Consider the following 15,960-nt stretch of genomic DNA (forward strand, 5'->3'; position numbering starts at 1 on the left):
GAGAAAAGAACAGGTTCCGGAAGATACCTAAATTGTTTTGTTGCTGGATTCCATACTACTATTGAATCAACATAGTCCTCCTCGACCCCCTCCTCCTCCTCCTCGTCCCCCTCATCCCCCTCGTCCCCCTCCTCATCCTCGTCGTCGTCGTCGTCGTCGTCGTCCTCCTCCTCCTCCTCCTCCTGCGTCTCATTACAAATTCGCACAATACCGCAAACCAAACCATTACTGGATCCCACTATGTTAAAGCTTGCATAGTTCGGGAGAAACGGTAAATCCAAACTCAAAAGTGGAGTTTCTTCGTCACAAAGCAATGCGACTCCAAGTGATTTCGGTTTATATTTTTCAGTGCTAACTCCCGAAACAAGGAGAACAAAAGGATTGATAGCAGAGCGATGAAGGTGTCTAGCAATGAAATAAGAACTTTTGGTAAGCGCATACCACTCTTTTGAGACACATGAAAATCTAATCAAAGACTTTGCAGGTAGTTTTGAGAGAATTTCTACTAGGACATCTTGGTGTAAACACTTGATCAAGGATAGTTTTCCTTGGTTAACCTCACCGTTGATGATAACCGACTCATCACGCTCCTGCATTTTGCCTCCAAACATGCAACAAGCAGCTAGCAATACCGATCGAGAAGAGCCTTTTGGTCCAAAACCCTAGCAGTACCAGTATTATTTATTTAGGATTTCGTCTACTAGAAACTAAATAGAACCCGTACTGGATTCAGTCAACAAATACATTGCGGAGTAGGAGTTTGAATAGTAAAAGGGAAAGGAAATTGACAAATACTTATGCTAATGGGAAAAGGAGGAGGGTTTGAACTTGAAAGGTAGTGGGTTGAAGATGAAAACCCTAACCACCGGAGGAATCCACCACTTGTAAGAAAATTTTCTTTTTACTCAAGTGATTTTATTAAGTTTGGACAGCTTAAACTGAATTTGATGAAGTGTGCCGCCAATTGGATACCATGAGCCTACATGCAGTTTGTGATAAACTGATGATCATTGTTATATTTGGCTAGCCAATCCAAACTTACAAACATAACCGTTCAATCCAAGCAGATTTCCCCGATATAAATCTAGCTAGTTTGAATTGTCTCACAAAAAAATACAAGTTGTTGACGAACTTTACTAGCTGAACATACCAATTTTCAAGCTTGACTTGTTTCTTATTGATCTAAACATAAGCTTGGCTTGTTTCTGTCACAAGTCGAGCTTCGATGAGCCGAACTTGGTGCAAGCTCATTATGTTTGTACATTCTCCCTAATAGAAGTAGGACCCACCAACACATGTAGATCTCATCTCTATTAGAGAGTACAAATGTGATGTGAAAAATATGGTAAGAACATCATTTTTGAGAAAAAAATCTTGAGATGTTGGTTATAAGGTTGTATTTGTTGGGTGTATTCCCAAAACAAAATATTATTTAAGCTTTCAGGATCTAAATGGTCGTTTCATATTATGACATGTAAGTCATTAAATATTGAAATTTTACGCGTCTTAACAAATGTAAAATGTCAATGAAACTACTCGATAAATTATGGAATTGGATGGGTGTGATGAGTAAATACTAACTGGGTGTTGAACTCGTTGATCAAAATATTACAAACATAACGATACTGGGAAGAGGGATTGGAACTCGGGACCTCGAGTAAAACGGAAAATGCTCTTAACCAACTCTTACAAACGAAAGAATAATTTTAAATAATAGTATGGGCAATAAAATACTCTAACAGTTACATTGTTGAACTTCGGCTCTTGTATTTGGGGCTATACATATCCACACACTGACTTGGGAGCTAATTCAAATAATGATCTCAGAGGTCTAGAGTATAGGGATTTCCCTAACCTAGTAGTTATGTGGGTTTAGCTGCTCCAACATTCAATTCAATTTCTTCGTTACCAACTTCTGTGCCTTCACTCGGGTTTCTGACTCAGAAAGTTGCACGTCAGATCTTAGGAACTTCCGGATCAATTGGATGAAGAATAAGGAAAGATATCTCCATTGCAAGCAAAGTGCATCCATCTCAAAAGAAGACCTGCATTACCGCTTGGAATTATCTTGTCAAACAAGGAAGACGTTCTGGGGGTCCATGCATAAGGGAACTTAGTTCAGTGGTCGTCTTCCTCAGTTCCAGGGCAGTACGACAATAGTGCCTCCGTTGATTCATACTGAAATAAAGAGCACGGTTCATAAAATGGCCATCAGAAATGAATTAATAGCGATTCACAGTTGCAAACAAGTTATTTCAGCATAAATTTTATTTTGGAATGCAAATGATAAATACGCTCACCTGGCATCCACAAAAGAGGCAGTACCTATGTTCATCTCTCAGTTTCATCAATATCTCATGTAAATCCTGCAGCACAGAGCAAGGATAACTAATAAGTCAACTTTCCCGAGCAATATCAAGCAACATAATCACAGCATGTCAAGAAAAGGAGCGGAAACATTGCACCCAACAAGTCTTAAAAGACTTGACTCAGAATGAACCGTTTTCAACCCATATGCAATTACATAACAAGCCTACAAGGCCTGGAAACAGACCTAATGCCTGCTACACAAACGACGAGAATCTAGCAAGCAAACTTTAAAAAAAAGAAATCTGGATGCTATCAGCCAAGATTTCCCCAATTTATCTCTTGGTGGTTAAATTTTTAAGAGATGAAACCCTCACATCTAGTTACTACGTATAATGTTCTTTTAACATGTCCTCAAAGTTTACCCTAAACACCAAAACATGAGACTCCACTTGAACATTAAGCTAGATAATAAAAATTTGATTCCTAAGGTAAACCAATGCCACACTCAGCAAGACATGATTTAAATTCAACATTCAACATTATATAACAGCCACAAGAGTGCAAACAAGAAAAGGACAATATTAACTTTCTTTATCATGTTATCTCATGAAACTCAAAGATGACTGGACTTGTTCTCAGAATTTCTAATTCATGAGAGATGGAACTAACTACAACGTAACCGAATAACGTGACACAGTCTTTCATAAATACCAACAGAGTCTCCAAAAGACATGAACTCTACGTAACCATGAAAGCCTCCTCATACTAAAAACTGATACAGAACAACTGGAGAAGCAAAGCAAATAGTATCAGGCTTAAACAAACTTATTTCTTGGATGATAATAGAAGTACACTGTCAGATAAGACTTTGACATCAATTTGGAGGTATTATTACACTTTATCTGCACACACAATCTCAATCCACCCATTATAATATGCAGAATTGAATTTCACATAAGCATATCTAATCAAGCATCTTTCAAAATAGTTCAGCTATAAAAGATAAACTTTGGAAATTAAAAAAAGGGATGATTTGATTCCGATACAATTTTTGCAGCCTAGGGACTTCCAACGAATCTGTACAATTGTTGCAGCTTGGAACTGCAAGCCAGGGCACTAGAGTTTGACAACCTGATACTATCAAACCCACTAAGAAGTATCAGTTCATATGCCAATTTTTAAGAATCTAATTCTAATGCTGGGCTTTGTAGACTAGATTCCCAATTATTATGCCAATAATTTCACAATCAAAATTGTATAATAACGAAAGATCGGGCACTTGTATCCTTCCTTCTTGTCCTACTTAGCAAAAACTTACAATCTATGCTTCCTAGTCGACTTTAAATTTCTTGGGAGAGAATCTATTTTGCACAGCTTAGGAATTCCTCCATCAAACAAGCCTTTGTCTGATTACTCTCTGTTGAAGCCTTCTTGGCTTTCCGTACATTTAACACCCATGTGCTTTTGCCTCCAAGACAATGTCATGTATCAATTTAAAAGAACATTTCAACCTTACACCTCCAAGGAAGTGCTTTAGCTTCTTTACATTTGGGTACTATAAATTCAGGATTTCAAGTACACATTCAGCGGGAAATAGTTACGTTTTATATATACAATGCAATTCCCATTGGATGAACACTGTAAACAGAATTTCTAATTTGCATTGAAATCATCTAATTTAAGTTCTTGGCTATGCTTGTCAACTATGCCTTAGAGCTAAACTCAGTCATACATACATACTGCATAAAAAAGATGCTCATTTAAACACGTTATAGTCTAAGAAAACACATACAATTCAAGAAACATACCTCTTCTGTAATTTCTTCTTCTTCCTCTTCCTCCTCTCCCCCTTCCTCTTCCCCGTTCTCATTCTTCTCCGGAGGCACAACTTCCTTATTCTCCAATTGATCCAACGCTGCCTGTGCCTTCTTAAAATTAACCACAACTCTCTTGTTCCGCCACTGTGACTTCTGCCTAGACCCAAACTCCTCCATCATAGCCTCCTCGGTCCTCCTTTCCGCCCAAGTCCTTATCTCCTCTCGCTTCCTCTTCTCCTTATGCGGATCCTCCCGCCCAATCCCAGCCCGTGAGCGCCGAATGTCAATCTTCACCGGCTCAGCCTGGCCCAAGCCCTCCTTACCAAGTGCGGAACCCGGGGTATACCCCATTTGCTTCAAAAGTTTGAATCCAATGTTGGATTGTGGAATTGGAGCAGTCTCTATTTTAGCCAACGTTTTCTCATCCTCTTCCTGTTGCTTTCGCTCCCTATCGATTTTACGTTGTTCTTGCCAGTTTAGCAGTTTAGATTTTTTGTTCGAGGGTTGAAAATTACTTGGGTTTTTGGTATTCAAAATCTGAAAATATAGATAGATAAGTAACAGTTCGAGATTTTGTTCACCAACAAAACCAAGAATTAGCTTAAAACACACAAAACCCATGCTCCATTTGGATGTACCTAATCCTTTGGATTACCCAACGCCCATTTTAGAGATAAATTGGTTGACAAATGACAATCCCAGAACTAGGTTTTATGATTCTTCCGCGTTATTTTCTAGGGAACCAAACAGAAAATTAAGCTTGCAAGCGTACCTTTTTGGATGAAGCTTTTGGAGGGCTGGTGACTTCTGGAGTGAGGAACTGAGAGAGGTCGCCCATGTAATCATCTTCTTCCGCCATAGCCAGAGAGCTGTCGAGCACGTTCGCCAAGCAAAATCAAAACCAGTAAGCGATCTTGAAGGATTTTCGTATTATTTTCTTCCTTTTCCAAACATTTAATTACTATAGTACCCCTTGACATGTTTGCGAATAAAATTTCGTTTTCTGTAACTATAAACAAGGGCAGATTTAATAATTATTCAAAAAAAAAATGACAACTAGTGAGAATTTACGGTTGTTCACTTTTATCTGATTTGAAGAGGCTATGAGAAATTTTACTCTGCCCGTAACAATCTCCTTAATGTTGTTGAACTAATATCTTTTTAAAATTGTTAGCATACTTAAATTTTTAAACATTTTTTTTCTGCACAAGGAGCTGAATTTTACTTATTGATTACATTATTGACAAATGTGTCACACCATAGAAGACATGAAAGAAAGTGGTCAAGTAAAATAAAAAACGTAAACTCTGAGCAATAACATGAAATTCATGAACACCTTTAGATGTTAAAAATACAAAATAATATTCGAAATATATAATATTCTGAAAATTTTAACCGTGAGATTTATAATACAAAAACATAAAACCAAAATGTACTAACAATTAAAAAGACTAAAATATCCGAGATTTCGGAGCAACATAGAAAATTAAACTTCTGCAGGCCCAATACTTTGGGCTTGTGCCCGGCCTTTTATTTAGGCCCAGTACTCCAACAAACCCCAAGAAGCGGCCCCCGCGAAGAAACGAAACCAAACGGCTTTGTGCCTACGTGGACTCCAACCACTCAACGACTCGTTAAGACATTCTTCTCTCTCCTCTCTCTCTCTCTCTCTCTCTCTCTCTCTCTCTCGCTCTCTGCATCCTCCACAGCACGCATTCCAAACCCTCTCTGCTCTCTCTCCGTACCCGTTGCTTCCTCCACACGTACATCTTGTCATCTACAAACCATAGCTTTTCTGCATTTCAATTCACAACTCCGACGTCGGTTTCGTCTCCAGAAATGTATTCTTCATTGCGTTTCGGTCATTAATGCTGTCTTTCTTCGCACTTTCTGTTCCGTTTGGTTGCCAAGAAAATGCGGGAAAATGAAAGAAAATTCACTTTCGCTTTCAGTTCGTTCAGGTTATTCTGACGGTTTTCCTTCCGGTTGATTGCTGCAGTTGGATTCTTCGAGAATATGGCCGCCAAAAGGAGTGTGTGCGTGTGCTTCGCCGTAATTTTCATCTCGTCGGTTCTGGTTTCCGGCGCCGGAGCATTTACCGATCCGCTTGACGGTAAGTCTTGATTTTCTTCCTATCATTTCTTTACTTGTTGATTTTCTTGGCGTTCTGTATATATGGAGTCTTGTCACTGGAAAGTTGATGAAGTTCGTTGTTTTGGAGGTCCGTTATCTCCTGTTTGGTTACCGAGAAAGTGTAGGGAAATTTGAGAAAGGCTTAGAGAGATAGGATAGAATCCGAACCTATAAACTTTCTGTTATGCTTGACGATTATATTAAAAAGGGAAGAACGGAGTGTTAATTTTAATTTTTTTAATTTGAGGAATAGAAGTTTTAGTTTTCCAGGGATTTATCAGTAACCAAACAGAAAGGTTGGAAACTCCTACAGTTTGCCGTAATTTCTTTTGGATAGAAAATTGGGCGACCGCTTTGGCGGGAAAATAAACAGAACTGTCGTTTGTGAAAACGACTTGTCGTTGTAGATACCGTATAGAAATAGGAAAATGTAGCAGTCTTTGTGCTTTGCAGGGTATTGTGGTCACTAAAAATCGAAATAATGGTTCAATTTCCTGTTTGGGTGCTAAGAAAATCATGCAATTTTTTTCCGGTATACAATTATGGTTCTTACGCTAGATTTTCTAGGGAACCAAACAGGAAATTAACAAACCCAGAACAAAAGTAAGTCTTATGGTTCTTAGTACTTACCCTAGATTTTCCGGGGAACCAAACATGAAATTTACCTCATAATTGTACTCTGTGCATTGCAGTCACGGCTCTTCATTATTTTTACCGGGCCCTTAACAACCCACAGGAGCTGAAGGGGTGGCGATTGGATGGAGGGGATCCTTGTGAAGAGTCATGGGATGGAGTTTCATGTTCGGGGTCCTCTGTGATATACCTGTAAGTAATGCAACTCTTCCATTCACTATATTATTAACTATGTGCAAAACTTTAGTTTTTCTTTGATCACCTTAATAATATTGCAGCAAGCTTCATAGTCTGAACCTTTCTGGATATATTCCTGAGGAGCTCTACAGTTTGTTCAACTTAAAGCAACTGTAAGTGATACTGACTGACCATTTTGTGGTCTTTTTACTTTGAATACACAAGTGTTGCTGAATCTAAATATTCATCTGGTTTCTTCTTCTTAAAGGGATGTTAGTTCCAATTACATTGTGGGTAAAATTCCTTATGTCTTGCCCCCCAATGCCACCCATATGTAAGTACGATGTTAGCTCATTGCCGCATACAATTCTTTAGTTAAATTCCACAAATTGGGTTCTCTTTACTCCCTTCTAATTTTTATAATTCGGCACTTGTAGAAATCTGGCATGCAACTATTTGACCCAAAATATTCCTCATTCTTTACCTACCATGAAAAGTCTCCGATATTTGTGAGTAGCTTGTTCCGGACTGTTATCTTACTGGTTTATGGGTTCTTGGTTATTCTGCGATAAACTGAAATGTTCCTTTCTTCCAGGAATCTAAGCCACAATTTGTTATCGGGACCTGTTGGCAATGTATTTACCGGCCTACAAAATTTAAGAGAACTGTACGTTTCTTTTCACATAGTTTTTTAATGTTGGATTCTAATTTCTAAGTGAAACTGAAATAAGGTTCTAGCTTTGATTCTCTAAGTTGATGTGGAATAAAATGTCATATAAAATTCCCACAACTTTTAGTCTTCTGTGTTGGTATATCAGAGGTTTTGACTTTTCTTTTATCTTAAATGAAGGGAAGCAGAGCATAATTGTCATTTGATGAAATTATCTGTTTGATATTTAAAATATTGTCATTGGACAATATCCATTTCTTATTTGTGAGTTTGGTTTATGCAGTGATTTGTCATACAATAACTTCACTGGAGATCTACCAAGTTCTTTTGGTTCCATGACAAATCTCACTGGATTGTGAGTTTTCATTCCTTTCCGCCCGCTTGCAGTGTTTTACGGCTTGGTATAATGTATTTCTGTAGTTACATGTCCATGGGTGCATCTGCAGGTTCTTGCAGAATAATAAATTCACTGGATCAGTTGCCTATCTAGCCGAGCTTCCACTAACTGATCTGTAGGTTTCTACCTACCTGCCTTTAGCAGCGTTTTGCATTTAGTTGATCTTTTTTCCTTTGTCTTAATTTCTTGCTGGCACATTTTCTGTTGGCAGGAACATACAAGATAATTATTTCAGCGGCATCATTCCAAATCATTTTCAGTCCATACCAAATTTATGGTAGGTGATCAGTTGTGAGTACTTCTCCTTATTTGCCTGCAAAGAAAAAAAGAACTAAACATTGTAGATTTGATTTCCTTTCAGGATTGGGGGTAATATTTTTCATGTAGGGGATAACTCTCCACCTTGGGATTTTCCTCTGGAAACACAGGCAAGTTCTGTCATACAAAACATTCCTGCGCCCCCTGCCACCCCCGCCACCCCAGCCACTCAGTCAAGTGCCATTGAGAAGAATCCTCCCATTAAACTAGGAGGACACAAGAAGAAAAGGATGAGTCCTGGAGGAATAGCTTTTTTGGTTGGTGGAGGCACTCTAGTGGCATCATGTGTGGCACTTTACATTGCAGTTCGCATTAATCAATCCCGTACACAGAGGCTTATAATCTTGGGGGGAAGTAACAGCTCAAGGAATTCACTCCCGATAAGAACCAGTGCCAGAGGTGAGTTCTCACTCACTTGCACAGTGATAATGGATATAATGTTGAGTAAACAATCGAAGTAGACACATACACACGCACACCCAAACATCATAATTACGAAAAAAATTGAACTGGCTGGTCGGTGTAAAGTTACTGAAATTTGGGATTGATGTTAACAAATTCTCCTCAATAGAATGAAACAAAGTCATCAACAGCCCTGAAATGTGGTACTTGCCAATCGCATTCAATTAAGGAGTATTCCTGTGCTAGTGAAGTCCAAAGAATATTTAAATGAGCCAACTGTTAAGACTCAATCTCAAAGTTCAGAATATTTACCAGATAACATATGGTATCATCTCACTGATTAGTTTCATTGTAGCTTTAATAGTGAAAACTTAGGTGATAGCATCTGTGTATGGTTTGTCCACATGGTGTTTATATATGAGTTATAAAAACAGACAATAGACATGTGAAGTTTTAATCCACTTCGTGTGTTTTAATCTTTCTTTCTTCCAATTTTTTGTTTCCTCCTTTGGTTACAGATGGTTCTTCTATTGCAGAAGAAAGCCCACCAATGTTTCCCTTCAGGTCACCAATGCTACTTCCAAGGCGACTGGCTCCAGTTTACCATAGCAAACTGCAGAAAAATACTAGAAGAAAAAGTTCCTCTGATAAATACAAATACCCAGTGAGAGCAAAACGTTACACTGTGGCAGAGCTTCAATTAGCTACAAACAGCTTTAGTGAAGAAAACTTTCTGGGCGAAGGATCTCTTGGTTCGGTTTACAAAGCTGTGTTTCCTGATGGCCAGGTATAAACCTGAAATAACCTTGGAATAGTTATTTCCACCTTATAGAAATAAAACTCCTATGAAACTCGGTAGAATTATTTGACTGTTATACCTTGATTACAGACGTTGGCTGTGAAGAACATCAACATTGTAGGATTGTCTTTCAATGAAGAGGAACAATTCTTGGATGTCATAGGGACTGCTTCACGTTTAAGGCACCCAAACATAGTTCCACTTGTTGGCTATTGCATAGAGCATGGACAGCATCTTGTTGTCTACGAGTATGTTAAAAATTTATCCCTTGATGATGCTCTTCACAGTGATGCTTACAAGCCTCTGTCTTGGGGACTCCGTCTCCAGATTGCTCTTGGTGTTGCTCAAGCTTTGGAGTAAGTATTCTGTATTTTTCTCCCTACAAGTTCATAATTCGTAATGAAACGTGGATTAATATACTAGAAATTTGAATGATATTGACTTCCAAGTTCCTAGGTAAACAATTGATGCCTTCTTTGTGGGAGAATATAGTTATCCTCGTTACTAATTTGATTGGTTTTTTTTTTTTCAGTTATCTGCACTCTACATTCTCACCTCCAGTTGCTCATAGCAACTTGAAGAGTGCCAATATCTTACTTGATGAAGAACTTGCTCCTCAAATCTGTGACTGCGGACTTGCAATTTTGAGGCCACTTACAAGCAATAGACTCAAGCTAAAGGTATATCTATGCTTTCATAAACCAGTACTAAATTCCACTAGAAAGCATCATTGAAAGTTTTATACTTCCTATAGAACAATTGGTAATAACTGGAACCAATAAACAGCTTGAGCTTAAGCTGCTTAAACTAAATTCTCATTGATATTGGATGTAAACAGGCTTCGGAAAATGCTATCGGTGACACTGGCTACATTGCACCTGAGCATGGCCAACCGGGAATTGATAACACAAAGTGTGACATCTATGCCTTCGGAGTGTTGCTTTTGGAGCTATTAACAGGAAGGAAAGCTTTTGACGGGTACGTATGGTTCATGCCCATTTTTCTTATTTCTCAAAGTTATTATTGTCATGTTTCGTGATCATGAACATATTCGGCTCGTTTATCATGTGTAGTTCAAGACCAAGGGAGGAGCAATCGCTGGTGAAATGGGCTTCATTCCGGCTTCATGATGTTGAGAGTCTGGCTGAGATGATCGATCCAGGCATTAAAAGGACATTTTCCTCCAAGAATCTCTCCCAGTTTGCCGACATTGTCTCCCTCTGTATCCAGGTACAAAGCACATACCTCAAATTATGCATTGAGATAATCTCTGTCGTCTTAGGGAAGTCGGAAAAGAATAAAGGATTCAGATTTTAAGAAGTGATTTTGTTTAACTTGTATGTGACAACGTTTATTGGTGGGTTTTGTTGTCATTGAAACATGAACAGCCTGTGAAAGAATTCCGACCGCCTATGTCTGAAGTTGTGGGATCGCTAATAAGACTAATAGAGAAACTCAATGCCATGGGGAAAGGCAATGGAGCAGATGACCCGTTCGAGAGATCATTCCGTTCGATCAACAGCCAGTTCATGGGCTCACCTACAGTGAGCTATTTGTCCATTTGACAAAGCCACCGGTACTCACAAACCAAATCTACAGCGTCGATCGGATCGGATGTTTGCTAAGGCGTTCCACTCTACAATCAGCTTCTTTTAGTTCTGTATATTCTTTTGTACAGCCCTTCCTTTCATGCATTGACATATTTGGCAGTCTTTCTTTGCCTTAAGAAAGCAAAGGCCGTAATTCTACGAGCGCATATAAAACAGGAATCAAGTTACCGAAAAAAAGATAATAAGGAATGCTTTGATATGATAAGAACCAAACATCTCATTGTGTAAACGGGTCTTCGATTAAACATGTATTTTCCTATGCATCGTATGCCACACTGGGCATTGATGATGTCTCCAACCACATTAACACGTTTTAACGTCAATTTTCATCCCCTTATGCAGTAAGGCCACTCGTCAAAAGAGTATTGATCTCCCCAATTATGTTAACAGGTCTTCCATCAAACATCGATGAAAGGGTGCTTTCACACAGTTTCTTCAGTTCACGGGTTTTTGTAAGAGCAGCTTCCTGCAATTGAACCACGAGTTAGTGCTTTGTGCCAAAAATTCAAACCGAATATAACAAAAAAAGCGAGGAAGTAAATGGAGAAGAGTTGGCAGTTTTCCGCACAACATGAGCTCAACTTGATAGAGGTGTTGGTTATTAGTTAACGCAAAACTTACAAGAATACAACCGGCTAACACAAGAAGTAGATTAAACACGATAACTAAGCCTGTTTAATCGGTAGTGTAACTTGACAACACAACAAGACATGAGCCTATTGCCACACTTTAATAAAGAGACCTCAATCTGAACAGTACATTGCTAGCTCAGGAGTCACCGAATACACCCACCACAAGTTCTCACTGTTTCGTTACATTTTGTTCTGCAAAGAACAATTAATGCAATGGTACAACGCTTAGGGGCTTAGAACACAAGTCACACTCAGCCAGTATTAATAGTGATACTTGATACAAATTGCGTTTCAAAGAGTCACACTCTACAGCCCGTACTAACTTCTCGAGTATGCACATTTTTCTGAACTTAGAAGAAAATACTCAACTAAAGAGCCACAACACTCTTCACATGCATGGGGCATGTGCACGATGGCACACACAGAGAAGCATGGCTTTTAATAGGGCCAGAGACCCAAAAGTTAGACAACATAAAATGACGGATTGTTGTGTAATCTGAAAAACATTATCAAAAGCTATCAACAAATACGTCACCTGCTTAGGCCAGGAAGAAGATAATGAATTCTGCAATTCCATGCGTTTGCCAGCTATGCCATTCAGACTCTCTTTCAACTTAACTTCATGGTGCTTCTTTTCTTCCAATGAGCTCACCAATCTGTCTAGAAACCTGAAATTAAGGTTGACATGAATTAGTATTCTACTTCAGTTCACAGAACAGAAACAAAATAAAAAAATCCGGGGTTCCAGGATAAAGGTATGGCTACTTAAGTATAAATTAACATGCTAAATGATACAGCTATAACAGATGAGAAATTTTCCCTGTACCTATTCATTAAGACCAAACAAAAATAAAATTATCAGAAATAAGATTAGCCAAATCTAGAGTTGCAACAAGAAGAGACATAAACCTTAAGATGAAAATTATACTCAAAATATTTGGTATTACCTTTTGGAGTTGAGAATCATAATCAAGTCCCGTGTCTTCCTGTTTGTCAGCAATGAAATAGCCAAGGACACATCAGACAGCATTGTTTCGATGGCATCATGAGCATATTGCTGCAGCACAAAGGGAGCAGCAGCCTGAACTTGATGTTGCAAGGACAAAGTATCCTCATTCTTTAACTCAACTAACCGCTGATTTAAAAAAGCTTTGACCTGATAGTAGAAGATCAATATAAAACATCAATTCATGAAAGGGAAGCCCCATGATGAGACCACAGATATCAAACGGGAACTAAACAAAATGGAGCAAATAAATCCAAATGCAAGAATATGAAGAAGTGTCATATACCTCATTCAGATCATCAAGAATCTTGTTCCTGTACTCTGTCTCCAAAAGTTGGCTCCTACCTTCCTTGATTTCAGTTGTTTGAGTTGAAGTATCAAGAGCAGATGTTTGATTGTCCATGATTACATTTGACAAATTGATATCATCAATCATGTCAACCTGGGGAGTTTCAACACTAATATCCCAAGATATCTCTGATACAGAGACCTCTGGGGTCGGATCAGACTTCACACGTTCATTTGCAGAACTCTGCACCTCACTCGCATTAACCATTTCGTACGGACCCAAACCATTACCAGTATCATCTGTTTCCTCCACCGTACCAATATCCCAATCAATCTGGGAACTTTCCACAGAAAAATCCCAATCTATACTATCTTCATTTATTTCGACTGCTGCATTGTTTATCTCATTGTTGCTTGATTGAACATTCCCGGAATCAACCACCTCTGAGCCCACAGGGACATTCAATGATGGGGGATGTTCACGTACATCTTTCAAGTTTGTCAACACATTCAAATATTTCTGTGATCACATTCACAAATAACAGAATTGATTTATCATATTAGTCATAATGATCTCAACTTTCCATCAGCGTCTAAAATCAATAAAGTAAGCTAGTATTCGTATAAGGAAACAGATTATTTCCTTACATCCTTTTCTGTGTGAGCATCTCTGACAAAGTTAGAATAATACTCCAGAGCCTTTGACATAGAATCACCATTTAACACTCCCAAAATCTTGCTAAATGTGCTTGGAAGTGATTTTGCAGTTTCTAAAAGCTCTGACCTCACGTTTTTTCCCTGAAACAAGAACCGATAGGCAGATACTATTATGCATCAGATTTAACAAGGAAAACCTATCAAACCAATTTAGAAAACCATGCGCAGGGAGGTCCAGAATATGACCTGTAGTCCAAGCTCTTGGCAAGCCTCTACATACTTAGCAGCCGATAGAGCTGCACTTCTCTTAATATCAGCTTCCTTGTGGTCTAGTTCTGCTAATTGTTGCTGAATCTTTTGCACCTGCTTTTTCTGATACGGACTTCACAACAAAGACCAACAAAAAAGAAATCAATACAGATCACATTCGCGTCAATGAAATACCCTTAGTATTTACCCAAAAAATAAATAAGTATCCTAATACTATTCTTATCTTGAACCAAGCAACCAATGGCAATGCCACAAACTTACATCTCATAGTTCACATTTTGCACCATTATCTGAGCAGCCTCGCCGAGATATACATAATCCTTCTCAAATGAACGTACAATCGATTCCCAAGCACCCTGCCCAAACAAAACATAAAAACAAAAAGATTTAACATTGCAAGTAAAGTAGGTAAATTTACAGAGGATAAAAATTTAAAGAGAGTGTCAAGTTCTCACAGCAGCACCCGATAGCCGGCCGAAAATATTCCGACTTTCTGGAGCTGACTTCACAAGAATATCATATATTTGTTTGGCCTCTAAGTAACCAATTCCTGGAAATTGCATTCCCAGTTAACAAATTGAACCGAAATTACAAATTTTTACAGAACCCAATTCAAATTTCAATCATTTAATCACAATTCACACAGGTTAAAATTTGAAAAACCAACCATCAGATTCCAAGCTATGGAAATAGGGATTGATATCTTTGGGAAGACAAGCGAATTCCTTTGAAATTCGAGCTCTCACTGCCGCCAATCGTTTCCTCCAATCTCCCGGTATTCTCTTCCGATCAACCAGCCATTCTTCAATTCAATCCCAGCGTAATTAATTACCAAACCTAAATTAAAGTTTGAAAAAATTCTCCAAAAATAAATGGAAAAAAATTTGAATTGTGATGGTTTTGTGTACCTCCGAGACGAGAAAAGGTGATGTCGATTGGGAGCTTTCCAATGTCGTCGGGCGTCGGCATTTTCCGGGAAAAGCAGTTTGTTTTCTCAGAATCTCAGGTTTGTTTGTGATTTGAGAAACGAAGGGAGTGATGGACAGAGTCTGAAACCGGTGCACGAGGTTTTACGGATTAACGGGTCAGGTCAACGTGAACGAATCGGTATCTATTAACATGGTCGGGGCCCAAAAGCAACACATCAAGGATTGCAATATACAATTTAGTCACCGGGTTTATATCATAAATGTCCTGAAATTGACTCTCATCATCAAATCAATGTAATGCCTGAAAATATATGTCATAAATCAATATAGTTATTCCGTTACAATTCTGTTAAAAATTACATTAAGTGCTGATGTGACATATAAATGGGTTCCACAAGATTTACGGATTTTTATCACAAATGGTCATTGAAATTGACTCACATCATCAAGATGGTCCCTGAAATTGATCCATTTCATTAAGATGGTCCATAAAATTGAAAATCGATTAATGTAGCCTTTCAAGCTATTCTGTTTCAATTTATAGTTTGTACCCAAGACAGACTTTATGAACCCCATGCAATAAGATTGTACCCCCCACACAGATGGCCTTTTTAGCCCGTTGACAGCAAAACTCTTCTAGTAGTTATGTTTAGGGACACTTTAGATGCGGTCCTTATCTATTAATATTCTTTGATTGAAACCTTGTTAGTTTTTAGTTTTTGATTGAGGTCCCTGATATTAATGTAATAATGTAAGTTACTATATTTTTTTAATTAAAAATTAAAAATTGAAATTTTTAATTGTTTATATTAATGAGATTTTAAATAAAACCCATAATTTATGGGATTAAAAATAATAAAATATAAATTATTCTCTCTATTATATTGTGTGTGTGTGTGTATACATATATGT

At 38.2% G+C, this 15,960-nt stretch overlaps 3 protein-coding genes across 3 annotated transcripts; 1 reads left to right on the top strand and 2 right to left on the bottom strand.

The window, feature by feature from the left end:
* Window positions 1-1,658: 1,658 nt before the first annotated feature.
* Window positions 1,659-5,066, bottom strand: LOC126600924 (uncharacterized). The gene is made up of 4 exons (XM_050267628.1): window positions 4,900-5,066; window positions 4,119-4,664; window positions 2,301-2,366; window positions 1,659-2,178 (listed from the first exon to the last, which is right to left on the bottom strand). Exons 1-4 carry the CDS (start codon window positions 4,984-4,986, stop codon window positions 2,119-2,121), a joined length of 759 nt encoding a protein of 252 aa, XP_050123585.1. The 5' UTR covers window positions 4,987-5,066; the 3' UTR covers window positions 1,659-2,118.
* A 731-nt stretch (window positions 5,067-5,797) lies between these two features.
* Window positions 5,798-11,463, top strand: LOC126600415 (protein STRUBBELIG-RECEPTOR FAMILY 2-like). The gene is made up of 17 exons (XM_050266990.1): window positions 5,798-5,968; window positions 6,080-6,240; window positions 6,953-7,085; window positions 7,172-7,243; window positions 7,339-7,404; window positions 7,508-7,579; window positions 7,666-7,737; window positions 8,024-8,095; window positions 8,187-8,252; window positions 8,349-8,414; window positions 8,499-8,854; window positions 9,376-9,644; window positions 9,747-10,012; window positions 10,189-10,336; window positions 10,495-10,634; window positions 10,730-10,886; window positions 11,045-11,463. Exons 2-17 carry the CDS (start codon window positions 6,144-6,146, stop codon window positions 11,219-11,221), a joined length of 2,229 nt encoding a protein of 742 aa, XP_050122947.1. The 5' UTR covers window positions 5,798-5,968; window positions 6,080-6,143; the 3' UTR covers window positions 11,222-11,463.
* LOC126600417 (CDK5RAP3-like protein) lies at window positions 11,431-15,257 on the bottom strand. Its single transcript, XM_050266991.1, has 10 exons — window positions 15,028-15,257; window positions 14,787-14,921; window positions 14,575-14,669; window positions 14,381-14,475; window positions 14,096-14,231; window positions 13,841-13,990; window positions 13,191-13,712; window positions 12,846-13,054; window positions 12,434-12,566; window positions 11,431-11,732 (listed from the first exon to the last, which is right to left on the bottom strand). The coding sequence occupies exons 1-10, from the start codon at window positions 15,086-15,088 to the stop codon at window positions 11,601-11,603; spliced, it is 1,668 nt and encodes a 555-aa protein (XP_050122948.1). The 5' UTR covers window positions 15,089-15,257; the 3' UTR covers window positions 11,431-11,600.
* Window positions 15,258-15,960: the final 703 nt, after the last annotated feature.

This window comes from Malus sylvestris, chromosome 14 (genome assembly GCF_916048215.2).
Source record: "Malus sylvestris chromosome 14, drMalSylv7.2, whole genome shotgun sequence".
Taxonomy (NCBI): domain Eukaryota; kingdom Viridiplantae; phylum Streptophyta; class Magnoliopsida; order Rosales; family Rosaceae; genus Malus; species Malus sylvestris.

What these genes read in the sequence shown, in the direction of transcription:
- LOC126600417 (XM_050266991.1), bottom strand. Translation starts at nt 15,088, where the DNA reads ATGCCGACGCCCGACGACATTGGAAAGCTCCCAATCGACATCACCTTT. An exon ending in CAAAATGTGAACTATGAGAT is followed by an intron (nt 14,232 to 14,380) that starts GTAAGTTTGTGG and finishes TTTGTTGTGAAG; the next exon opens with TCCGTATCAGAAAAAGCAGG. An exon ending in TTCTTGATGATCTGAATGAG is followed by an intron (nt 13,055 to 13,190) that starts GTATATGACACT and finishes TTCTACTATCAG; the next exon opens with GTCAAAGCTTTTTTAAATCA.
- LOC126600924 (XM_050267628.1), bottom strand. Translation starts at nt 4,986, where the DNA reads ATGGCGGAAGAAGATGATTACATGGGCGACCTCTCTCAGTTCCTCACT. An exon ending in AAGAAGAAATTACAGAAGAG is followed by an intron (nt 2,367 to 4,118) that starts GTATGTTTCTTG and finishes TCTGTGCTGCAG; the next exon opens with GATTTACATGAGATATTGAT. An exon ending in GCCTCTTTTGTGGATGCCAG is followed by an intron (nt 2,179 to 2,300) that starts GTGAGCGTATTT and finishes TCTTTATTTCAG; the next exon opens with TATGAATCAACGGAGGCACT.
- LOC126600415 (XM_050266990.1), top strand. Translation starts at nt 6,144, where the DNA reads ATGGCCGCCAAAAGGAGTGTGTGCGTGTGCTTCGCCGTAATTTTCATC. An exon ending in CCCCCCAATGCCACCCATAT is followed by an intron (nt 7,405 to 7,507) that starts GTAAGTACGATG and finishes CGGCACTTGTAG; the next exon opens with AAATCTGGCATGCAACTATT. An exon ending in CTGTGTTTCCTGATGGCCAG is followed by an intron (nt 9,645 to 9,746) that starts GTATAAACCTGA and finishes CCTTGATTACAG; the next exon opens with ACGTTGGCTGTGAAGAACAT.